General features: G+C 39.1%; 1 protein-coding gene across 4 annotated transcripts in view; it reads right to left on the bottom strand.

The window, feature by feature from the left end:
- LOC148873158 (ARM repeat superfamily protein) overlaps nucleotides 1–27,163 on the bottom strand; it is an 86,998-nt gene that overhangs the window by 22,343 nt on the left and 37,492 nt on the right. For all 4 annotated transcript variants that reach the window (XM_088963523.1, XM_088963524.1, XM_088963525.1 and 1 more), the window contains 7 exons: nucleotides 24,122–24,330; nucleotides 23,821–24,017; nucleotides 23,413–23,705; nucleotides 18,061–18,210; nucleotides 17,615–17,962; nucleotides 5,844–5,993; nucleotides 5,499–5,574 (listed from right to left, as the gene is read on the bottom strand). In XM_088963523.1, the coding sequence (XP_088819649.1) occupies nucleotides 5,499–5,574; nucleotides 5,844–5,993; nucleotides 17,615–17,962; nucleotides 18,061–18,210; nucleotides 23,413–23,705; nucleotides 23,821–24,017; nucleotides 24,122–24,330 (1,423 nt within the window). The remainder of the gene's footprint in view (nucleotides 1–5,498; nucleotides 5,575–5,843; nucleotides 5,994–17,614; nucleotides 17,963–18,060; nucleotides 18,211–23,412; nucleotides 23,706–23,820; nucleotides 24,018–24,121; nucleotides 24,331–27,163) is intronic.

Raw genomic sequence — 27,163 nt, 5'->3', positions numbered from 1 at the left:
GAGTTTGTGTGTAACCAAAGTTAACAAGAGCAACCCTAAACCTCTCAAATCAGGCTCTAGGTGACTATTTGAGCCCATAGAGAGACTTTTTCAGCTTGCACACCTTACCCTGCATATTTGGGTCATACATCCCTGGTGGGAAAGACATATAAACCTCATGAAACTCTCCATTCAATAAGACATTTTTCACATTTAGTTGATATAGGGGCCAATCTGAATGAGCTGCCAAAGATAGTAAAACCCTCACAAATGTCATCTTCACAATAAGGGCAAAAGTCTCCAAGTAGTCAATCCCATACGTCTGTGTATAGCCTTTTCCAACCTATCAGGCTTGTACCTCTCAATGAAACCATCAACATGATCTTTGATGGTATACACCCACTTACAGCCCACTGGCTCATTCCCTTTAGGCAAATCAACCACTTCCCATGTGTCATTCTTGCGCAATGGAATAATATGAAGGGGAAATAAGACCATAAGAAAGGTGTTTAGAAATACAATGTGCAGTACATTTCCGTTTACTTTTTTTATGGCAATAGGAACATCGAGGTTGGGGAAGGAGGGCTGCAAGGTTGTGAGCTCAACACCTGTTGTCTCTCTAGTAACTGGAAGTGTTGAAGGCTCATGTGAATAGTAGGAGGATGAGGAGGCAATGGTGGAGAAATAGGAATAGTGGAGGGACTAAGGGATGATTGCTCCCCTTTGGACTCAAGTGAAGAAGACTCAACAGGAACCGGAAGGGGGAGTGCAAACAATTGTGACAAATACTCCCCCTGAGATGAACCAATAGAAAGGAATAGACTTAGCAAAAGTGACATCCATTGAGACAAAACGAGTCCCACTACTAGGATCAAAGCAACAATAACCCTTCTGTGTGGAGGCATAACCAAAGAAAATGCACTTATGGGCTTTTGGTTCAAACTTATGTCTCTGGGTACTAGAAATGTGTACATTATAGCCAAAGACGCGAAAGGGAAGAGAAAAAAGCTCCTTCTTTGGATAAAGAAGATTAAAAGTAGACTTAAAGCCCAAAACTATGGATGGCATACGATTGATTAGGTATGTTGTTGTGAGAACAGCAGCCCCCCAAAACTTTGTAGGAACATGTGAAGCAAATAAAATGCTCCTTGTAACTTCAACTATATGACGATTCTTCCTCTCAGCTACTCCATTTTGTTCCAGAGTACGAATACAGGAGCTCTGGTGGATAACCCCAAAGTCAGTTAGATAAGAAGTGAGATTTTCTCAAAATATTCTTTTGCACCATTTGACCAAAATATCTTGATTCTTGTATCAAACTGGGTAAGGACAAATTCATGGAAATGTTTCACATGTTTGGGAACCTCATCACGAGATCTCATAAAAAATCACCAAGTATACCAAGAAAAACCGTCAATGAACAAGATAAAATATCAATAGCCACCCATAAAAGGCAAGTGGTACGACCCCCACACATCAGAGTGTACAATATGAAAAGGAAAAGTAGATCTCTTATTACTCAAAGTGTTTCTACAATGTTTTGATAACGAACATGACTCACAATGAAGACTAGACATGTTAATTCCTTTGAACAACTTTGGAAATAAATGGCTCAAAGCAGAAAAGGATAAATGACCCAAACGAAAATGACATATTATGACATGACTAAAAGACTCAGAAGAAGTAGACCCAAAAGCAACTCTCTCAAGCTATCCTTGGCTTTGTCCAGGAGTATCTAGTAGATATATTCCATTTGCCTCATGGCCACTTCCAATCATTTTCTGAGACTTTAGGTCCTGGAAAACACAATAAGATGGAAAAAAAGTTATATTGTAGTTTAAGGATTTAGTTAGGCTGCTTACTAACATCAAATTAGTGTGCAACTTAGGGACATGAAGGACAAAAGCAAGGGAAAGGGAGTTGATGGCCTTGGTGACTCCCTTACCAGAGATGGGAGCAAGATAGCCATCGACAAGGGTAATCTTATCACGACCAGAAAGTAGGGGTGGGGGTCCAGATTGTAGAATCCAACTTAGCAGGGTCCAAGAAAACATTATCAAGGAGTCCAAGGAGACTCGAAATACTACCAAGGTCTGAGTCTCTCACAACCCTCCTCAAGCCCAAATTCCACCCAAACCCAAAAAAGGAAGATGAGGGAGTAATGAAAGAAGAAACTGGCTCATTCTTAAAGTTAGATAGGGCATACAAGGAAGGAAATAGGTCCTTAAGAGGGGCATTCCCCACCCATGTTTGTTCCTAGAATTTTATGGAGTTACCTGAGTTCAAATCATACCTGATGAGAGGGGATAAAGTTGGAAGCAGATCATGAATGGATTTCCAAGGTGATGCACTTGTGGTCCTAGCTTGGATCCCAACATCCCATCCATTTTGCTCTAGCCCATGTATGCTTACCACTACTTTCGCCCATAGTCTCTCCTTCTCTAATGGGAATCTCCACAGCCATTTCCCTAGGAGGGCCAAATTTCTTTTTTTGATATTCCCAAGCCCCAAACCACCTAGGTTTTGGATCCTGGTCACCACCTCCCAACTCACCCTATGGTCCCTCTTTTCCTCCCTCAGATCCCATAGACAATCTCTCATCATCTTCTCCAATCTATTAGATACCTTTGCTGGGATTTTGAACACTGATAGGAAATAAATGGGTAAGTTGGCTAGAGTAGCCTTAATTAGTGTAATCCTCCCTCCAAGTGAAAGGCAATTCTTCTTCCAAGAGACAAGTCTCTTTTCAAATCTTTCCACCACTGGATTCCAGAAACCCTCTTTCTTTGGGTTATCACCCAAAGGCATCCCTAGGTAATTCAATGGCCATCCTGAAACTTCACAACCCAACAATTCTGCACTTTCTCTAATCTCTCTATCCTCCAAATTCACACCCATTAAACAACTTTTCTCAAAATTCACCTTTAGGTTGGACATTTTCTCAAAGAGTTGTATCACCAATTTCATGTTCCTAATGTACCTCAAGTTTCCTCCTTCACAAAACAGAATCATGTCATCTGCAAACTACAAGTGGGTAAGGGGGTTTCCACCCCTCCAAGTCTCCATCCTCTTATGAGGCTCCTAGAATCTGCTTTGCGGATCAGCCACCCCAGAACAACAACAACCAGAGTGAGTAGAAAGGGAGACAGGGGATCCTCCTGTCTTTTACCCCTAGTGGCTGGAAAGAAATCCACCATTGTCCCATTCACTAGCATAGAATAATGACAATATGGACTGAAGTAGTTTCACAGGGCATTGTTTGATAAGCTTAGAGGAGCTCTAATGTGGTTATAGTATTGTCAAGGACAATGGGATCATACTATCTAAAAAGGAAGGGTTATTTGTAAACTGCTCTTATTATTTATATTGATGATATAGTGGTTATAAGCAATGAACCTACTAAGGTGGATGAGTTGAAATTGTTTTTGCATCAAGAGTTTGAGGTTAAGGATCTTGAGGAGCTCCAATATTTCTTGGGCATCGAAGTTGCTAGGGCAAAACATGGGATATTTACTTCCCAATGCAAATATGTAACATATTAAAGAGAAAAATAAGTTGGGAATTAAACCTGTAGATATTGATCAAAATTATAGAATTAGTTGTTCTGACTTCTGAGAGAGATCTTGTTGAGGATAGTCATGGTTATCAGCATGGTTTTCAAAACCGGACCGAACCGGACGGTCGGACCAAAAAAACTGGGAATCAGTCAAGTGACCGGTTCTATTTTTCTCGAAGCTGGATTTTTGTAAAAAACCGTTGATTTAGTCAACAAACCGCTGACCCAGATGGTTCAATTGTTCAAACCGTTCAACGGTTTTGACTATTTTTTATTTTTTAAAATTTTTTTATTTTTTTGTCCAAACAGGCCAACTGTTCGGTTCGAACGATCAGATTATTTGACTCGGGAACCGGACCCCTGACTAGTTCGGTCTCCAGGTCAGTTTTAAAAACCTTGGTTATTAGAGGTTAGTTGACTAGTTGCCCAACTTGTGTATGACTAGACCCAACATCTCTTATGCAGTTCTTGTTAGCAAGTACATGCATGCAAAAAGGAATTCTCATTTAGCAGCTATGGATGGAATTCTAGCTTATCAAAATAAGCATCTAGGCAAATTATTTAGTAACCATGGATTTATACAAATGGATTTAAACATTATTGATCTTGTTAACTCAGAATTTTGTTATTTCTTTTGTCAAAATTCCTTTTAAAAACCTTAAATTTAGTCTAAGCAATGTTTTAAAACCTAATATGAGATTATGTTGCTTTTCCATTTGGGTCAATGGGTCACTAGTTTAATCATCTAGGTCAACAGGTTAACCCATGATGTCATCATGACTAAAAAAAATAAAAAAAAAGGCAATCCATTGAACAGGTTAACCCATGATCACCAAGTCATTGTTTTTTGTAATATGGTGGATTAGAGGTTGACCAGAACCAGGCACGGACTGACCAGATAGGTCAATAATAGCTTGAAAATACTGATTCTAAGTGGAGGAAGCGATCGTCTTGAAATGGTATAATCATTTTAAAAGCATATTTATCACTTCAGATGATATAATTATTTATACCCTTTTATAGTTTAATATTTACAATGTTTTAGAGTTTTTACAATAGATCCATGAAATTTCTGATATTTTTTTATTTTTAAGCAACAGCATTTCTAACAGAACTGTCATTCTAAAACCTTGAACATATGCACATATGCCTTTCTTTATTTACCTCTAAAATTTTCTCAAGGATATGTTTTGTGCAGTCTAATCTATATCATGCACAAGCATGTAAATATACAGATAAGCTTGTGTCTCTGTGTCTATTATGATAATCCACCTTAAACCCTAAAGAGAAAAAGAAACACTGACACTTGACACCTGGAATTTACCTAGAAACCATCACCAGCCTTCTAAAAGACTACCCTAATTGCCTTTGTTCTAAAAGAAAGAAAAAGAAAAAACAAAAGAACCCCCATTCAATTTTGATCAAATACTCCTGTAAAAGCGATTCAGCAAAAAAAAAAAAAAAACATAGTACATATACAAGCATATATTAAAGCATGCATATGAACGTTGCCAATATGGTATATTGGAAAAATGCAAGTCTAAAGTAACTTCTGTTTTGGTAACAAAGGGACTCAAGTCTAAGGTAACTATTACATAGATTATATGGATGGATAAAGTTTGTAGTAAACTGGCACAAATGGAGATCAACCAAGTTTAGGAAAACAGCATTCAATTAACCTACCTAGTAGATTTGCTAAGAAAAAGAAGAGATCCTATCAGATGAACCTCATATCCATATCAATACACTTTATTGTTTTAGAAAATCAGGAAATAAATTGTAGTTTTGAGATCTACAATGAAGTAAAGAGGCATTATTAGTACCACTACCCTGCATGCGAACCATTTTTACTATTATTTTGCCAATAAACCATCTTTAACATTTACTCAATCAGTAACTTAGTTTTCAATTTTTTTATATTAATATGTGAAAGAGGAAGCATGAACCATGCAATTCATTTCACCTTCCTGTTCGAGAGAAATGCTTCTGAGTGAGAACGCCAGCTGGAAACACCGAACAAGAGCCACATGACTGGATGTCTGTCATGAGTATGATAATCCATTATGCAATTACATGGAATGACTTCAAATACAATGCTATGAGAGGAAAAATTTACACTGAAAAAAGGATTTCATTAAAAAGCATAAACAAAAATAATCTATATTTTATATACATGTCTGCAGAATGATCATCGGGGATATCACTGGATGATGAACTAGAGCTGACACTTAAGATTTCTGATCAGAGAAAAACCTAAAAATTTATGAATTAACATATTGGAAGTAATTAATGTCAGAAGAAACCTCACCTTGGATTGAGAAAACAATAAAGCAAGGCTATATGTATGAGACATTGCTTCAAAATTTGCCGGGGTGTTTTCTGCAGATGTTGCTTGAACCCAAATTGATGAAAGCAAAAGACCCACTTGGTGACTACTTAGTCGAAGGGAAGTTGGCTCCTGGAGAAAGTTCAAATATACAGCAACAGGTCAAACATTATTAATAATTTAGACAAAAAGAGATTCTTTATAACACTGAACTAGGTGCAAGGAACAATTAGGTCTAGGGGTCTAGCCATCTATAATTTTCTCTTTAAATATTACTAGCTTTTTATAATTATTTTCACATCTCATAGGAAGTTTTAATTTGATTGTAACTCCAGTACCACTTACAAATCTCAGGTTTGCAAAATTAAACAAGGCAGTATTTCCTCTTAAGTTAGTTCAGATTTTCCAGGTAATTAGTATTATTCCTTTCTGCCAACTCTAATTATTCTTTTTTCTAATGGTCCCCTGAATTTAGTTGATACTACTGTAGTCATAAACATTCGCATTGCCTTATGCAAGGGAAAAAGGTAATGTACTCATTTCTTATCCTTTATTCAATTATTCTCTATCTCCATCTCTGCTTTCCTTGTCGTTGTTTCCTCCATGTCTATTTCCAAAAATATTACCAAAGCAATGAATTCTTCTCCTCAATGGAGGGATGCTATGACTCAGTAGATAGAAGAACTTGTGAAAATCAGACCTGGGAGTAGGTGAAACTTCTACAAGATTTTAAAAAAATGTGGGCTGTAAAAAGGTGTATAAAATATAAGGCTAATTGGTCCATAGAGAGATTCAAAGCTTGGCTTGTTGCTAAAGCATATACTAACATGTGAGGGATGATTTTTGGGAGATGTTTTCCCTAGTTGCCTAAATGAATTTTACCTGGGTACTGTAATACTTACAAAACTTAACCAGATTGGAGATTTAATCTAAATAAAAACTGCAAATATTTGATGTGAATCAGTAGCAAGAAAAAGAGAGGGAGAAAGAAAGAAAGAAGAAAGAATGAGGGGATGACAATCCTCTTAGGGATGTATTTGCCGTCCAATTTTTCATTTTTTATATGAAGTATGTACAATGACAAAAGTACCCCTTCCAACTCAGAGAATGAGAAAACAATCAACTACTAATGAATGTACAAAAGACAAAGGCAAATGGCCTAACCAATGAAGAGATAAAAGAATACAATCAACTAATTCAGAAAGAATAGACTCATAAGAAGCAAGATGGTGCAAGTGTAGGCTTCGCTCAGGCACATCGAGCAGATATATCCCATTCACCTCACAAGCACTAGCAATCATTTTTTGAGACATGAAGTCCTAAAAGATACAACGATTAGGAAAAAAATGGCTTTGGTATGGCTTTTAATTCAAAGAAGATTTGTATTCAATTTTGGTACAGCGATAACAAAAAAGAAAGCTTATCAGGAATCTTAATGTTTCCTTTTCCTGAGACAGAAACAATGGGTCCAACAATGGAAACCTTTTCTCTCAGAATAAAGAGTACAAGAATGAAACAATGGGAAAGTCTTGCCATGTGATTAAAAGCACCTAAATCAATTATTCAAGGAAATGTTTAAAATGTTGGTGTATCAACCATGCTTCCTTTACCAATCGTCCTCCCCAAGGGAGTTTAGGAACATGAAGAGTATTAGATAAAACAAGTTCATGGGGAAGGGATATAGATCCTTGACCAGCAATGGTAGAGAAAGACCCATCTGCTAGTTTCACTTTATCCCTCTACCAATCATATGGTTAGAAGCCCCTGAGTCAATGATCCAAGGTGAATCAAGATCTGAGGTAGACACATGAAATTTAGAAGCACTTTAACCTAATGTAGACGCAAAGGAGGTAGAAGGGGTAAGAGCTGACCTATCCATCTGTCCAAGGGACCAGCCATATAACTCTAGGTGATCTCTAAAAGAGTTAATGATGTCTTCCTTAGAGTCAGAACCAACAGAGTGCTCTTGGGAAGTGGCAGTAGTTGAGTTATTTGATTGAGAGTATTGAGTAACTATATTCGCATAGGTAAATTTCTTCTGAGCAGACTTTTTTGAGGTATTTTGATACTAGGTAGCCTAGCTGGGTTTCCCAATCAACTCCCAACAAGTCTCCTGGGTGTGCCTATGCCTTTGGCAATGTTGGCAATGTGTACACCACATTTTGTCCTTGTCATTGCCTTTCTTGGAGTCACTCTTCTTCACTCAAGTGTTGCCCCTCCTAGCTTCCAAGGCAATCAGTTGCTACCCCTCAGAAGCATTCATTAGATTTCTTCTGCTTTCATTAGATTGAACCAAGGCATATACCTCCTGAACTGAAGGAATTTCACTACTTCCCAAAATATATACCCGAAGGGGCTCTCATATACAAGATTGAGCCCAAACAAAAGGGCAAACACTTGCTGCCGAGGTACAAGTTTCTTGTAAGCTTTAGTATCCTCATCATGCTTCCACTTAATGGTCTGATAGTGATCCAGTTCCTTCCAATCAGAGGTAAGTGCAAATAGCATGTAGATAAACTACGGTCCCCTTTCTTATAGGTAGATGACTCTGCTTGGAGTTGGCAGGTCTTAGCATAATGTCCCTATTCTGAGTAGGTTGACTTTACTTGTTCCCAAATCCCACAAGTTGTATCAGTCCACATGAATTTTTTTTTTTTTTACATGGGATAGCATGGAGCCCGATAGCCAAGACATCACTATACTATTCTCTTGATCCCATCTATCATGTTCAGCTCTACCAGATGTTGGTTCTTTAATTTTCCCATTCATGTAACCGGCCTTTCCCTTTTCTGTAACATACAGCTTAATTCCCTTCATCCCTTGGACCACTCCAAATAGTTCAGCCCATCAAAGGGAGTTATAGTCATCGAACAATTCATGTTGTCCATCCCTCCATTAAACAAACTTCGCTTCTGGTTTAGAGAGGAAGAAGAAAGAGGAGAGGAGATATGAGAAAAGGCACCAAAAGCTCTAGGCAGGCGATGCCTTAGTTGTTATTTATACTTAGGGTGATTGTTTACAATAAAAGGAAAAGGAAAAAGACTAAAATACCCCCTATAGCAATATAAAAACAAAGTTACAACGAAAATGAAGGCACATCAACATAAATAAAGTAAAAAACTTTCTCAACAATTGTCTTTGTTTGCTCATTTCTCTTGCCATCTATATCAGTCAGATCTTTTCTTTTTTTTTTTTTTTTTTTGACTTAAGACTGCTACCTTGAAATTTACAAGTATACATGGAACTATTACCTGGTATATCAATCCTTTAAAGCCAAGGAAAAGTGTGTAGATTACGGAATGAAATTTATGGGGAGAAGAAATCTTCCAAAACTTGGTCTGACATATTTAGCTTCTCCATGGAAAGCTATTCAAGCTTCCTTGCCTCTCTTCACTCCATGGACAAGGTACGATTTGCACTCCGGTAACCTCATTAAATTTTGGGAAGAAGTCTGGATTGGGGATTCTCCTTTGAAGGATCAGTTCCCTTCTCTGTTTGCCTTGTCTAATCTGAAAAATAAGCCTATATCTAGTTTCTTGGTGCCCTCATAAGCTTCCTCAGGTTTTGGGTGGAACTTGGGTCTTAGAAGAGTACTTAGGGAGTCAGAACTGAATAGTACTTTGTCTCTTCTTAATATTCTAGAAGGTAATTTGTTAGATCCCTCCAAATCAGATAGAAGGGTCTGGACTTTAACAGCTTCTGGAATTTTTTCTTGTGCTTTTTATTTCAAAGCCTTAGTTCATCCGCTAGGTCAGTTAGGGCAGCCCTTTTCAGAAGGAAGTCTGGTGCAAACCAATTCCTCCGAAGGTTGGGAGTTTTTGTTGGGAAGCAATCCTGGATAGAGTTAACACTTATGGTCTCCTTCAGAGAAGGAGGCCTATGAGTTGTTTATCTCCCCACTGGTGTGTTCTATGCAAGGCTGAAGGTGAGGCTGGTTGCCATTTACTGATTTCCTGCTCTGTTACGAATAACATTTGGGAGTGGTGTTCATCTTTGTTTGGACGCAGTTGGTCTCCTCCACCAGATGTATAAAGCCTTTTTGCTCCTTCCTTGTTTAGCTGGTCGAAAAAAAGAGAAAGAGTTATGTGGAGATGTCTCAGGGCTGCTGTTTGCTGGACTATTTGGGAAGAAAGAAATGGGAGAATTTTCTCAGATAGGGAAAGAAGACTGCTAAAAATTCTGGAGCTGATTCAGATCAGAGTGGTTCATTGGTTGAGGTCTTTGACTCTTTTTAAAGACTTTTCAGTGGATGATTTGCTCAAAAATTGGAAGGAAATTGCAAGTTCAGCTCCAGTCAAAGACACATCCTTACCTTCTTGGACTCCTCCTCCTAGTGGTTTTGTTAAACTTAATTTTGATGGAAGTAGCATGGGTAATCCGGGTCCATCAGGTATTCGGGGTGTCTTAAGAAATGAGGAGGGAGTGATAATTGCTCTTTTTCGAGGCCAATCGGATTGGGTGATTTTCTTAAAGCTGAGAATTCAGCTGTTATTGAAGGAACTCAAAGGGCGATTGATCTGAATATCACCAATTTCGTCATAGAAGGCGATTCTAAACTGGCAGTGGATTGGCTGAGAAATGATACTGCTAATTTTTGGAACTACAGTAATGAGAAGAGGAAATTTAATTGGTTAACCAAGAACATTGAGGTGAAGTTGAGTTGGGTTAAAAGAAGTGCTAACTCCTTTGCTGATGGGTTAACTAAACAAGGGGTATTTAGGGTTCTTTGTTTTGGGCTATCTTGTAATTGTTTTTATCTCCCTCTTCTTGTACCTGTGCTTTTTCTCTCTAATTTTAATAAAATCTGCTAGTTATTGATAAAAAAAAAGACAATCACATGTTTCAATACTCTCTTCATAAACAGAATTTGTGAGTCTTTTACTATTAAATGATTAGGCAGAGTTCTATGTAGATGATGTTGTTGTTACAGAAAATGATTAGGCAGAGAGTTCTATGTAGATGATGTTGTTGTTACAGAAAATGATTAGGCAGAGAGTTCGATATTAAAATCTTAAAATATCAAATATTTCTTAAGGATCAAGGTTGCTAGATACCAAAAGGGCATCTTTATTTCACGAGGACATATCCTTGATCTTCTCAAGGATAAAGGTAAGTTAGGAGCCAAGAGAGACTCCTATTGATCCTAATTACAAGCTATGTTTTGAAAGATGGTTATTTGGGTTAAGAAAAGGATATGTATTAAAAGTTAGCCTTCTGTTTTACGTTTCTGTTATTCTTAAAGTGACAGGAGTTGGGCTTTTGTCTCTTTCCTTATTTCTTTATTACTTAATAGGGGCATATCTATAATTCTACCTTCAGTTAATGAATTAATAAAACAGGGTAGCAGCTGAGATCTCTTAATAGGGGCATATCTATAATTCTACCTTTAGTTGATTAGGTCTGCTCACACTCACAGTATGTACTAAAGGCTAGTGACAAAACTGTAGAGAAGATGGGCCGAATGGCCCATAGGCTGTTACTGTATATTATCTTTATGTTCTTCTCTGTAATGGGCCTTATTCTGGGCCCATACTCTTTTATGTTCCTCTTTTGTAATTTCTTGTCCAACTAAGGACCTCTCTTGTAATTACTAAAAGATTAACTTAATAAAAGAGTATTAGAGAGTTAGAGGGAGGTTAAGTTCGAACACCTCATCCTCTAACCCTTCTTGCCGCAGCTCTCTCTTCTTCTCTAATATTCTCTTGCTAGTTTTTCTTTGTTTCAAACACAGTCCCTACTTCTAGGACTGTTTTTCAACTTGGTATCAGAGCAGGCCATTGCTTGGCTTGTCCCTCATGTGGTTCTAGTTCAGCCAACTACACGAGGAGGTTCTAGGGCTGAAAGTTTACAGTCATCCGCCTGGTTCTTGGAGGTCATTGGAGGGTGCCCAAGCTTCTACACACTTGGAGAAGGGTCCGGTGACCAGGAAGAATCAGAGAACAATTTGTTTGGCCTGATTTGAAATCAGAGAAAAGGTTTTTCGAAGTCATCTTAGAGAACAAGTGTTCGGCATGGTTATAGTTCAAACCAGAGACTCTCTTACTGTAAGTCTTTTCTCAGTCCTTTGTTGGGTTATTTCTTGTTGTTTGGAAGGACTGTTAAAGCATTTAAAGACCTCCTCCATTCAGCCCACTGTTGCTGGACTGATTCTACTCAGAAATTTTGGGTTGCTTGGGAGGTCCTATTCGGCTGATTATTGGGTTGGGAAGCTGCTAAGACTGTTTTAAAACTAAGTGATACTAGTCTCATCTTCATTCCAGCCTCTTCTTGGACCTATACTGAACACTTTGAAATGTTTCTTCTAGTTAACAGTAGGCTGTTAAGTATTGCACACTGAGTGTTCGACAAAAGGTCTCTTAAGGACTGTGGTCTTTTTTCTTCCTCTTTGGGACAACGGCTGTTAGAATCTGAAATACCTTGTGTTTGGAGGTTGTTGGGTGTCCTTTGAAGGCTGAAACAGTAAAGAAAGAACTACCACCGAACCTTGCATGATGGATTTCTCAAACCTTTAAAACAAGAATGCTGCTGAATATGGGCAGATTTTGGGAACCCCAACCGATTCTATGCTGGCTGTAACTACAGTCAAGCTTGATGGGACCAACTACTTGGCTTGGTCACAATCAGTGAAAATTCATATTTGTAGCAAAGGAAAATGGGGTTTTATTTCTGGGAGTAAGAAAGCTCCTCCAGAGGATGATCCATCTTATGAGAGATGGGTACAAGAAAACTACACTGTGATTGGGTGGCTTGTTCAGTCAACATTATCTATGGATGAATTCGGCTAAAGAAATCTGGGATAGTGTTGCAGAGACTTACTCCTTGAAGTTGAATGTTGCTAGAGCCTACAAACTGAGAAGTGATGTGAAGAATCTAAGACAGGGGGAGAAGTCACTTGCAGCATACTTCTCAACCTTAAAATCTATATGGCAAGATTTTGATTTGATAGAGGCTGTGACATGGGATACCTCTAGGGATGCTAAAACATACAGGAAATTGGTTGAACGAAATAGGGTCTTTGAGTTCTTGACAGGGCTGAATTCTGAATATGATATTACAAAGCAAAACATTTTGTCCAAGGAAGATGTTTCATTGTCACAAGCATATACTTTGGTCAGCAGTGAAGAAAGTAGAAAGCAAGTGCAGGTTCAAGGAGTTGGTATCAATGATCATTTTGCAAATATGGGAATTAAACCCAAAGGAGTTACAGAAGCTCACAGTGGCACAGGAAGGAAGGAAGGAAGTGGTGTGTGAATATTGTAAGAAGCCGAAACACACAAAGGACAAGTGCTGGAAATTGCATCCCAATCTTGTACCTATCAGATTCCAGAAAAAGTATGATAGTAGGAAGATAGGAAGTGCACATGCAGCCACAGGCACAGATACAGAGGTTGAGTCTACCAGTGCACAGTTGGCAGCCATGAAAGTTGAATATGAGAAGTTTGGAAAGATGATCAGTCAGGTTGAAGGTGTACTTTCATCATCCATCCCTTCTGGAAGTCCAGCCACCATTGCATTTGCTCACTCAGGTATAAGGGCTTCAGCTAACCAGGCATCCACCTCAGGTAAACACAAAACCCCTTGGATCATAAACTCAGGTGCTTCTGATCACATGACCAACCTTTCCACTTTATTTGTTTCATATGATTTACTTCCTGGCCGTGACAAAATCACCTTAGCTGATGGTTCTCTTGTCCATATTTCCGGCAAGGGAACTGTCAAGGCTACAGACTCCTTATTCTTATCTTCCACTCTTCATGTGCCTAAAATAAATACCAACTTATTATCTATAAGTAGCCTGACCAAATCATTGAATTGTTGTTTAACCTTTTTTCCTTCTCACTGTGTGTTTCAGGACCTGAAGTCTCAGAAGGTGATTGGGAGTGGCCATGAAGCAAATGGAATATACTTGCTCAACACCCCTGGCCAATGCTTTGATCATCCCAAGAATGTTGCTTTTGGTTCTACTTTTTCAGAGTCTGTTAGTCAAATTATGTTGAGTCATTGTCGGTTGGGTCATTTACCTTTTTCTGCTTTAAGCCATTTGTTTCCAAAACTGTTTAAGGGAGTCAGTGTGTCCAGTCTCAATTGTGAGTCCTGTCAGTTGTCAAAGCATTGTAGAAAAAATTACCCTGTAAGCAATAAAATATCCTATTTTCTTTTTCATATTGTGCACTCTGATGTGTGGGGGCCATACCATTTATCCTCTATGGGGGGTTATAGATATTTTATCTTGTTTATTGATGACTTCTCTAAATTCACCTGGATATACTTAATGAAATCCCGAGATGAAGTCCCAAGACTTGTGAGGCAATTTCATGAGCTTGTTCTAACTCAATTTGATACTAGAATTAAGGTTTTCAGATCTGACAATGCAAAAGAGAATTTTGAGAAGAGTTTATCCTTGTATCTTTCTGACATGGGGGTTATTCATCAAAGCTCCTGTACTAGAACCCCTGAACAAAATGGAGTTGCTGAGAGGAAAAATAGACATATTGTTGAAGTTGCAAGGAGCCTTTTGTTTGCCTCACATGTTCCCACAAGATTTCGGGGTGATGCTGTACTTACTACTACCTATCTCATAAACCGTATGCCATCCAGGGTATTAGGGTTTAAATCCCCCTTCAGTCTTCTTCATCCAGACAAGGATCTCTTCCCAATTCCTCTTCATGTATTTGGCTGTACCTGCTATGTTCACATTCCAAGTGTGCAAAGACACAAGTTTGAACCAAAAGCCCACAAATGTATCTTCCTTGGTTACTCCCCCACACAAAAGGGTTATTGTTGTTTTGATCCAAAGAATGGCACCCGACATGTCTCTATGGATGTCACCTTTAATGAACTTTCTCCTTTTTATGGTTCCTCTCAAGATGGGCATTGTCCACAGGGGGAGAGTCTGTCACAAGTTTTTGCTCTTCCTCTTCCTGTCCCAGTTGAGTCTCTTGACAAACCTGTATCCTCACCAAATGAGTCAATGGAGGATCAATCACTTCATATCTCTTGTCTTAGGGACCCTATTTCTTTACCCCCTCGCCCTATCTATAATCCCAAAGTGCATCAAAGGCAGAGATCCAGGAATGAGCAAGTGGTTTCCTTTACAACAGATGAAGCTCATACATTCCCAATCACAGATGAGATAACAGGTACTGCTTCAACTCCTTTGGAATCATCCTTTCCAAACCTTGATGTCCCCATTGCTGTTAGGAAATGGAAGCGGAAATGTACTGCACACTGCATTTCCAAACACCTTTCTTATGACCTGCTTTCTCCTTCATACTTTGCCTATCTCTCTTCTGTTGCTTCTAACCCCATTCCTAGGTCTGTCTCAGAAGCTCTTGGGATTCTAGAATGGAGAGATGCCATGGAAACCGAAATGGATGCTCTACATGCAAATGGTACTTGGGAGGTCGTGGATTTGCCTGAAGGGAAGGATCCAGTTGGGTGCAAGTGGGTCTTTACCATTAAATATAGGGCTGATGGAACTATTGAGAGGTACAAGGCTAGACTTGTTGCAAAAGGCTACACACAGACATATGGGATTGACTACCTGAAGACTTTTACCCCTGTTGCCAAGATGACATCTGTGAGGGTTCTTTTATCTCTAGCAGCTCACTTTGATTGACCTCTCTATCAGTTGGATGTAAAGAATGCATTTATGGTCTTAAACAATCTCCTAGAGCCTGGTTTGAGAGATTTAGAGCTACACTTGTTAAATTCGGCTATGTGCAGACACAGTCAGATCATACTCCGTTTGTGAAGAAAAGTAGATCTTTAGCAGTGTATCTCATTGTGTATGTTGATGACATTATAGTGACTGGTGATGATGCCTCAGGCATTCTGGCTCTTAAGTCTTTCCTCCGTACAGAATTTGAGATTAAGGATCTGGGGGAGTTGAGATACTTCCTTGGCATAGAAGTTTCCAGATCCAAGGAAGGGATTCTTATTTCCCAAAGGAAATATGTTCTTGATTTATTGTCTAAAACTAGAAAACTAGGTGCAAGACCAGTTGCAACTCCCATTGATATGAGTCACAAACTTTCAACTACAGATGGAACTCTGTTGGAAGACAAAGGGGTTTTTCAGAGACTTCTTGGGAAGCTTTTGTACCTGTGCATGACTAAACCAGATAATGCGTATGCTGTCAGTTGCATTAGCCAGTTCATGCATGCTCCTAGAGATACTCATATGGCAGCAGCAGAACGAATTTTGCGCTATCTGAAAGGCTCTCCAGGGAAAGGAATCCTATTTACCAAGCATGACCACCTGAAACTTGAAGCCTATACTGATGCTGATTGGGCTGGAAATATGGATGACAAAAGATCTACTTCAGGATATTGCAGTCTGGTGGCTGGTAATGTTGTCTCTTGGAGGAGTAAGAAACAATCTGTTGTGGCCAGATCTTCTGCAGAAGCAGAGTATAGAGCCATGGCACATGGGGTCTCGGAATTGTTGTGGCTAAGGTCCTTAATGGAAGAACTTGGGATTGATCATGACAGACCCATGATGTTGTACTGTGATAATCAGGCTGCCATCAACATTGCTCACAACCCGGTACAACATGATCGAACCAAACATATTGAAGTTGATAGACACTTTATTCGAGAAAGAGTTTCCTCCGAAGAAGTGTGCCTTCCATTCGTTACTTCTGAAGGACAATTGGCAGACTTTCTCACCAAGGGCATTCCCAAGGCAAGACTTCATCATGACACTGGCAAGCTGGGCATGATTGACATCTATGCTCAGCTTGAGGGGGAAGGTTAAGTTCATCTTTTGTAATTTCTTGTCCAACTAAGGACTTCTCTTGTAATTACTAAAAGATTAACTTAATAAAAGAGTATTAGAGAGTTAGAGGGAGGTTAAGTTCGAACACCTCATCCTCTAACCCTTCTTGCCGCAGCTCTCTCTTCTTCTCTAATCTTCTCTTGCTAGTTTTTCTTTGTTTCAAACACAGTCCCTACTTCTAGGACTGTTTTTCAACTAAAACAAAGATAGTGAGAAAACTTATCTTTGTCTTATTCAACCAGATTCTCATATTCCATCAATGTGACCATTCAATACATGCATTACTCTGGAATTCACCCATGTAGTTGTAGTTGATAGGATATTATGCTATTTAAAATGAACTCTTGGAAAATAACCCTTTTATTCTCATCATGGCCATCTTAGAATAAAGGCTTATATTTAGACTAATTGGACAGAATTCATGGGTGATAAATGGTCTACCTCAAGGTGTCAAACCTACTTAGGCAGTAATATTTTTTCATGGAATAAAATGTAGTCCATAGTTGTTAGGTCCACAGCAAAGGCCGAGTATAGAGTTATGGCTAACGGGATGTTAGATATATTGTGGTTAAAACTTTGTTGAGTTAGGGATTACCTTTGATGGTAATGAAGATTTATTGTGATAACCAGGCAACGATAAATATTGTGCAAAACCATACAACACATGTTCATACTAAACACAACAAGGTAACCATGCATTTTATTAGAGAATAGTGGAGAAGTTTTCTTTGCAATTTGTTTAATTTTGGATCTCAATTAGCTAATATTCAGGTTAGAATTACATTTATATAATAAATGATGAGGGCCATGAGGCCACCTTCTTCATAAGAAAAGCATACAGAAATATTTAAAAATTACTACTATAATTCAATTAATTCTATACACATATTATGTTATTAACATCACAAAATTATCACTCTTAGTGCATCTGAATCTTTAGTTGAGTACCAAAACTAAGGGTTAGAATTGCATACTTCTTTTCCTTTTGTTATGGTAGATGAAGGAGAAAGCTTGAAGCTGTGAGGCTGACTAAGGGATGGACAAACAGTATGACGTTTTAAATCCACACTCAATTGTTCTCCTCCCTCACTCAGTGCTTCATCCTTGTAATCCACTTCATCCTGTCCTTCACCCTGCATGGAGAATCTTCCACTCTTTACCTGCGAGAGATCTACTGAAGTTGAATTGTTAAGATCTGACCAAGGATAAACCAATTGTGGCATGAGCACAGCAGAAAAGATGTGGTGGGCTCCAACTCTTGTTTCATGGTCTGGGTGGGCCATTGCTAAGAGCAACTGGTGAAATAGAGCTTCTGGAAAGGCCTGAAACACATAGGAAATGAGATCTTGCCAACAACATGCATATTTGACAAGATTCTAATCTGCTTTATCAGAAAACATTCTAAAGACAGTTTACTTGCCTTCTTGTGATATGACACATTAGGAATTGAAGAGATTATTTGTGCAACGCGATAGACAGCAGAGATAGTTGTTCTAGCCACAATAATTGTAGTTGGGATATTCTCCATAACAACAGTAATTGCATCAAGAATTGGCCCCACATCTCCCACCTGTTAATTACAATTTCAATCTTTTATGCAAGTTCTAGGTCATGATATTTGCATTCATATGATAAGTAGAAGATATAACACGAAGAAGCTTCAGTTAAATTATCCTACAATCAGAAACAATTTGAGAGACCAATTTCATTATATGACCCTTTGAAGGATGGAGCCATCTCATCAAATATAATGAGTGGGAACTGGGGATGTGTGCAACACTGAAGCACTGGTTGCTTGCTTTCTCACCTTGGGAAAGATCAGGAGATTAAACTGTCAAAGAGGAAAAATGGAGGGGAGAAGTGAAAGGGAGAGGGAGCAGTAATTAGCAAGGGGAAGGGGATTAAAGATCTTCCTGGGGTGTAATGGGGTAGGTGGAGGTGCTATTAGGGTGGGATGGATGACTGGAAATTAGGAATAGTACTAGTTTTCTTCTGTTGTTTGGGGTATTTTTCACTTTTCTGAAGAGAGGTTCCACGTGGGTGCTAGTTTGTGCTTTTCTCTAGGGGAAAAGGGGAATTTCTGTGCTTATGTTAATGTTTTTGTTCTGAGGCATGCTTGTTATTCGGTTTCTCCTGTATATTTGAAGCATTTTGGGCCTTTCCTGGAAATCCACAGACAAGGGTTTTTTTGTTTTACCTTTCTACCCCTCTTGTCCCTTTTGTTGCTACATCCCGTGCATGTATCTAATCATATTTATATAACCAACATGGGAATCCATGACAAGGTTTAATAGAAATTTGGTAAGAGGCTATAAAAATGTATCCAATTGGGGATGTAAACAGATCCATTTCAGCATGGATTTGCTTCAACCTGAGCACAACTTCAAGGCACTTGCTACTAGACATGATTCATTCTGACCTACCACAATGAACAGTACCCATGTTCTTAGTGAAAGTTACATTTATAGATTCTTCAATGCCACAATGTCATCTGTTACAAAATTTTCACTAATTTTTCATTGCAAATATCTCAACCCAATCCAACTTAGTAAACTAGAACTACTGAAACAACTCCAACCTTATATGGTCTTAACTGATACCATCCTGACCCACCTAATGAATAATGCCCATGTTCTTAGAGTAGGTATATCCACAGATTCTTCAACATTACTATTTACCTGTTACAAAAATTTTACTAACTTCATTAATTATTTTATGACATCTGTTGTGTATTCATGAAAGTTCTGTGAAAAACATAGTTTCAAGTTTCATTTAAAGAAAAAACATAGTTTCTGTCAGTGCAGCTTGAATAAGAGAATGAATATTGTGGTGTGTCAGTTGAACAACCACACCAAGAGAAAAGATATTTATATTAAAGTGAAATAAAAGGACAATTCTATCCTTCTGTTGCAAGAAGTATAAGTGCATAAGAAAAGAATAAAAGAATATGTACAACAAGAACAAAGTAAAATTACAACTTTAACCTTCCCAGTTTCTACACTTCCCCTCAAAGTGATGCAAGGGAACTGGCATCAATTAGCCAATAAGAAAAGTATGCTTAGCCCTTGTCATAGCTTTTGTGAAGATATCTACCAATTGAAGGTTAGAGGAAACATGAGTGTTGAGAATGGCTAGACAGGGGTGTTTTTGGTTTTTTCTCCTTTCTTATACTTTCTCAGTATTTGGGCACCCATATAGGGGCCTTCTTGTAATTATTATTTTCTCAGACTATAATGTATTCTTTTGTGGGTGTGAACAATGAAAAACACACACCTCTCAACACTTGCTCTCTTCTTCCCCTTCTTCTTCTTCTTCTCTTCTCTTCTTCCTCTCTCTTGAAACCCTAGTTTCTACAACTTGGTATCAGAGCGGGTAGAAGCATCTGGGAGTTGTTCTCTGCTGATCTCCTACCCAGAGGCGAACTGCTGACGTCAGACCGCCGCCGGATGATGTCAACAGTCCGTACAGGTACCGGTGGCAGTCTATGAAACCAGCACAGTTTGATTCGCCCTGATTTTAGAAAAATTTTGGTATGACACTTGTCATCATATGAAACTTCTATGATTTTTGGTGGATGTTTTAAGGAAAAAATCGCAGAAATTCCAGATCTGATGTCGAGCCATGTACAGCAGGTTTAATGATATTTTTCTGCTGTAAAACCTAGACCATTCAGGTCGTTTTTCAATTTGGGGTTGACAGGAAGTGGTCCCGTAATTTTCTGAGCACTGTGTGATTTTTGGGAGATATTTTTCTCCTTCTATTTTGCCACCAACTTAGTTTTTTCAAGCTTCCTTTGGTTCTTAACCATGTGGTAACCTGGTTTTTGGGTCTGGAACCTTAGTTAAAGTGTTGGGAGTCCTTTTTGGTTGGTGAAAAGGTGTCTTGTTAGAATATGGAATCATCGAAGGATTTTCCGATGGTTCCCAGTGTGCTCCCGGGAACTGTAGATATTTCCAGTGGTATGGTAACTACTCTTAAACTGGATGGAACTAATTTTTTAGAGTGTTCTCAGTCTGCTAAACTTACCATTACTAAGAAGGGTAAACTGAGATTCATCATAGGAAGGGAAGTGAAGCCGAGTCCTGAAGACCCGAAATTTTCAAGGTGGGAACAGAACAACTCCCTTGTTATGTCATGGTTGATTTGCTCAATGCAACCTCGTATTGCCCGAAATTACATGTTTCTTCCATCTGCTAAGGATATTTGGGATAGGGTGGTTGCTACTTATTCCCAAATTAACAATACTGTTAGAGCGTATCAGCTACAGAGGGAAGCTTGCAGTGCGTCAAGGGGAGAGATTTGTTGCTATGTATTTCTCTTCTCTACAGTCTATTTGGGAAGAAATGGATCACTTGAAATCTCTAGTTTGGAATGACCCTGAAGATGGTGAGCAGTATCAGAAGTACATAGAGGAGAATAGAGTCTTTGACTTTTTGGCAGGCTTAAACCCAAAGTTTGATTTCACCAGGCAATGCATTCTTAGTGCAGGTGTTGTCTCTCTTACTGTTGCTTACTCTCTTGTACAAGGAGAAGAAAGTCGAAGAACCACCATGATGCAATCCTCTATGAGTGATCATTCTGCCTTTATGTCATCACGACCCAAGCAAAATACTAGCAAACATCCCATTGTAGAGAAGGTCGATGATGTTATTTGTGAGTACTGCAAGAAGCCAAGACAAACTAAAGAAAGGTGTTGGAAGCTCAATCCTCATCTAAAGCCGGAGAAGTACAAAATCGGGAAGAAGGGCAATGCTCACTTGGCTACAGTTGGTAATGATGCTCAGCCTTCGGATATGCTTAACTCCTCTGGTGTGATGGACAAACTCAGGAATATATTGTTGCAGCTAGAGAAGGGTGGTACATCCTCCTCATCTGGTTCTAGACTTAGTAATCTATCTAGTTCAGATACTAAGACAGGTACTGCACTTGCTTGTTCCACCTCCTTTAGCCCATTGATGGTAGACTCTGGGGCCAGTGCCCATATAACTGGTATGCCTTCAGGACCTGAGCATGGGGAAGACAATTGGAAGTGGGCATGAAGTGGATGGAGTCTACCTCCTGGATGGACCTTCAGAGCAAGGATTGTTAAGCCAGACTGAGTCTTGTTCCAATGAGAAAATGAGTCTTGAAATTATGGCATTGTCGCCTTGGTCATATGTCTTTCAATTCTGTCAAGTTTTTGTTTCCAAACTTATTTGATTTTGTGTCCAAATTGAATTTTGAATGTGGAGTTTTCCATTTATACAAACAATGTAAAAAAACATATTTTGCAAGCAGTAAAAGAAGTAATGTTGCTTTCCACTTGATCCATACTGATGTTTGGGGCCCATATGCTACCCCTTGTATGCGGGGTACAAATATTTCATTCTCTTCATTGATGACTACAGTCGGTATACGTGGCTTTATTTGATGAAAAGTAGAGATGAAGTTCCTATGATTGTTCAAAACTTCATGAATATGGTCGAGACACAATTTGAGAAAAGAGTTAAGATAATAAGATCTGACAATGCCAATGAATACTTTGAACATCACTTGCATAGATTTCTTGAAGACATGGGCACTATTCACCAAAGTTCATGTAGTCCTACTCCACAACAAAATGGAGTGGCTGAAAGAAAAAATAGGCATGTGGTTGAAGTTGTTCGAGGCTTATTGTTCCAAACTCATGTTCCAATGAGACAGTTGTATATCTCATTAACAGACTCCCATTAAGGGTCCTTAACCTCCATTCTCCTCATCAACTACTCTTCCCTGATGAACCTCCTTTTAATCTACCCCTTAAGGTCTTTGGTTGTGTTTGTTTTGTTCATGATATGAGTCCTTCCCGACGCAAGTTTGATCCTAAATCAGTTAAGTGTTTCAGTCCAGAAAGGCTATAGATGCTTTCATGCTCTCTTTGGCAAGAGATATGTCTCTAAGGGTGTTACCTTTTTGGAATCCTCTTCCTTTTTCCAGTCACCCCGTCCTTCTCTTCCTGGGGAGAATGCAAGTGAAGATCGGACTCCCTTCTGCCTTCCTGTTCCTACCTTTATTCCTTCCTCTCTTCCTACCTCTATTCCTTCTCCTCCTCCTCCTCCTCCTCCTCCTCCTGTGTATTGACCTCGGTCCTAGCAGCAGTTTTTCATCAAGCGCAGTAAGAGGGTGGCTCCTGAAGCAGAATGCCCATCACAACCTAATTCCCGGGACTCAGGTAATCTTGAACCTCCTAGCAATCCTATTATTGATTCTAACCTTGATCTTCCTATTGTCATTCGAAAAGGGAAGAAGACATGTAGAAAGCATCCTATCACTAACTATGCGATAGGATAGTTAGTGATAGAAAGTATCCTATCACAATCTAATGCTCTTTCAAATTCCTATTGTGCTTATATTTTTGTTATCTCTTTTGTTTCCATCCCTCGCAGTGTTACAGAGGCAATGCAATGCTACAGAGGCAATGCAGTGCCCCCACGGGCCGCCTACGGGCTGAGTTGTGTCGGTCCGGCACGGCCCACTTTACACCTCTAGGAGCACCCGAACTTTCATTCTTAACTATCCAATGTATTTTTTTTTCTTCATAGTGAAATAACCTCCTACTTTCTTGCACTGCAATTTCCTTTTCACTTTAAAAGATGGTTATCAAAGAAGATTAACATAATTCTTGAATTATGACCTGTCCAAATGGTGGCACATGGACTGAATGATCAGAATGCACTTGTTAGGATGGACCATGCATGTAAAACAGAATAAAGAACGAAAACACAGAAAAAGTATAGCGTGAGAAATTCTAAACCTTTTTTGAGAGCTCTATCAGGCATTCTTCTAGTGCAGAACAAAAAGCAGTGTTCCACTTATTTGTTTCATCCCCAGAATTTGATGCTTCAGATGAACATTGCATGCATTTTCGTAAATGTTTTATCAGGTCAGTTATTGCACCAATAATTGCAACTGAGGACTGCATCTTTACATGTTGTGCAAGATAAATGATGACATCAACAATTTCAATCTGCATACTAGGCTTTCTGATGACATTTTTGTGATCCAAGTGTTTCACCAAGATAGATAACAAAAGATGGGTGTTCTGTCCTGTATGTTAAGGACCAAAATCAGTAAAGGTAACAATGAGAACTTAGACAAGCTAGTTAATTATGATACAATAATATTAATATGTTACCCTTTGAATTTCGAGCTCAAAAGTTACCTGACTTTTCCATCAAAGATTGCAAATCTGATAAAACAGAACAGGCAAACCCTTTCTTTGGGGACCAACTATTCCCAGTATCAAAATTGCGGAAAAGGGGATCAAGCACACGCCGCACTGTAGTTGCCTCCTTTGCTAGTCCAGCCATATTGTGCAAGCAAACCCTTGACCAATAAGTGGGGCTTTTGGAAACATCTCTGTTAAATTAACAAATGAAACAAAAGGGCAATTTAACACAAATGGCAGACATTATTTGAAAATGAGTTAATAGAAACCATGATTAGTGATAAACGAGTTTTACACTGTGGGCTCCAATTCAGGTTTGGTATTCATGACGTCTGGCAATCGAGGAACCTTCTTACTGATATCTGGGAAAGATGAACAGTGATCTTGTGCTTTGAGAACTTCCTGAACCCACTGATCTTGGAGTTGAGAGTTCTCTAAATGTTGCTTGCTATTTTCTGAGTTTATTTGGAGCACCATGTAATTATCCAAAACCACTGAAATAATCTGTACAAGTGCAAAACGAAAGAAGCATGGTTTTTTAGTATTCTATAATCCATAATCCATGAATATAAAACCTCATACCTTATATCTAGTATAATGAAGACAGGAACTTCTGAAAACAACTAACAATTGAAGTGACCAGTTAACAAATATCGTAAGCATGGTCCAGTAGAATTAGTTGATGAGCAGTGAGTAGTCGATCTAGACTACAATCAGTCTTGAAGTAAAAAAGAAAAAAAGGATGAAAATTTGAAGAGAATAAGAGAAGAGAGGAAGAGAAGTACACGAAGAGAGTTTCAGAAAAGAGAGAGAGAAGGTCATAATTTCTGCCGACCCTCTCATAGCATTTATATAACTATTGGCTAACTGTAAAAGGGCTGAATTGTCCTTATTGCTTACATGGAAAATAGAATAAGAATTAACTAATAATAAGCTGAAATAACTACCAACCAACACTGACATATCCAACAGAAATATTGCTGCCATACGAACACTGTGGGGACCACATCAGTGGGGTCCACATCAGTGTTCTCTACACTCCCCCTCAAGTTGGGAATAGATATTTGTCATTCCCAACTTGCATAGATCTGCCTCTAACTTCTTCCTTGGAACAGCCTTGGTGAGAAGACTGCAAGCTGAATGCTGGAGGTGATATATGGAAGACACTTTTGAGATGAAACCCTTTCTCTGACAAAATGTCAGTCTACTTCAATATGCTTAGTTCTGTCATGCTGTACCGGATTATGAGCTATATTAATAGCAGCCTGATTATCACAATACAACATTAAGGGCTTCTCATAAGCAATACCCAGCTCCTCAAATAGTGATTTCAACCATAGGATTTCAACCACACCATTAGCCATGGACCTGTACTCAGCTTCTGCACTAGAACGAGAAACAACAGTTTGCTTCTTACTCCTCCAGGAGACCAGGTTACCTCCTACAAAAGCACAATATCCAAAGGTAGACCTTCTATCATCAATACTCCCAGCCCAATCATCATTTGTATAAACCTCTATCTTCATGTAATTATTATTCTTGAATAGTATACCTCTACCTGGGCACCTCTTCAAATATGTTAATATTCTCTCAACTACAAGTGAGTAGTCCTAGGAGAGTGCATATACTGACTGACAACGCTGACCACATAACTGATGTCTAGTTGTGTGAGACAAAGATAGAGGAGTTTTCCAACAAACCGCTGGAACAAAGATTTATCTTCAAGTGGCTCTCCACCCTCTGCACTGACCTTGTGATTTTGTTCAATAGGTGTATATGTAGGCTTAACACCTAACTTTTCCAGTTTCTTCCAACAAATCTAGAACATACTTTCTTTGGGAAACAAAAATCCCATGTTTAGACCTAGCTACCTCAATACCCAAGAAGCGTCGTAGCTCTCCCAGATCTTTCACCTCAAATTCTTGATGGAGTTGTTTGAGAGACTCAATCTCACCATTATCATTTCCTGTCACTACAATATCATCCACATATACAGCAAGCAAGGTCAAGGAAGAGTCAACTCTCTTAATGAACAATGTATGGTCTGACTGGGCTTGTACATAGCCGAGCCTTTCAAGGGCTTGTCTGAATCTATCAAACCAAGCTCTGGGGGACTGTTTGAGTCCATACAAAGCTTTATTCACCGACAAACCTTATTTCCTGTGTTTGCATCATAAAATCCAGGAGGCAACTGCAATGTAGACTTCTTCCTGCAAGTCTCCATTGAGGAAGGCATTTTTAACATCCATCTGGAACAAGGGCCAAGAGTAACTGGCTGCAAGGGACAATAAAACTCTAATAGTGGTCATCTTTGCTACTGAAGCAAAAGTCTCCAAGTAGTCTATACCATAAGTCTGAGTAAATCCCTTTGCAACTAACCGAGCCTTATACCTTTCAATGGAACCATCAGCATTATGTTTCACAGTAAATACCCATCTACATCCAACCGGTTTCTTCCCTTTAGGCTGGTCAACTAGCTCCCAAGTATTATTCCTCAAAAGAGCATCCATTTCAACCTTCATTGCATCTTTCCACTTAGGAACTGACAAGGCCTCCTGCACTATTTTGGGGATAGGAATATCATCAATAGATGTGAGGAAGGACCTGTAAGAGGGGGACAAGTGATCATAGGACAAGAATTGGGAAATGCAGTGGGCTGTGGATATGGCGCAATGCCGTTTGCCTTTACGGACTACAATGGGGAGGTCAAGGTCATCCAAAGGAGGTAAGGGCTCAACAGTGGAATATCTCAATGGAACCTAGATCTGATAAAGGAGCTGTAGTACCTGGATCTGGATCTGTAGAAGGACCTGGGGCTGGCCTGGACTGCTAATGACCGAAATCAGCCTACCTCCACCACCTGTGATAGACTCTCAAATCCCGACACCTCAGACACCCCTCCCCGTTACATCCCTCATCACTCAATGGAACAGGTAAAGGAACTTTTGATGAGTTAACCCCACACTCACTACTCTCCCCCTGAGGAGAAACCCTAGGATAATAGGGTACATCCTCGAAGAAAGTAACATCCATAGAAGCAAATCTTTTCCCAGAAGTGGGTTCATAGCAGCAATATCCCTTTTGAGTTTGTGCATAACCGAGAAAAATACATTTGGAGTACTTAGGATCAAATTTGGAATGATGAGGTCCAAGAATCTGAACAAAGCAAGTACAACCAAAGGTTTTAAGGGGAACAATAAATAAGTCTTTATCAGGGTATAGGAGGGTAAATGGAGGCTTCATGTCAAGAACCCATGAAGGGACTCGGTTAATGAGATACACTGCTGTAAGAATAGCATCTCCCCATAAACGAATAGGCACATTAGAGTTAAACATG

Source organism: Nelumbo lutea, chromosome 1 (assembly GCF_056320005.1).
Source record: "Nelumbo lutea isolate HS-2025 chromosome 1, American lotus-T2T, whole genome shotgun sequence".
Lineage (NCBI taxonomy): Eukaryota > Viridiplantae > Streptophyta > Magnoliopsida > Proteales > Nelumbonaceae > Nelumbo > Nelumbo lutea.
This window is presented reverse-complemented; position numbering and strand designations above follow the sequence as displayed.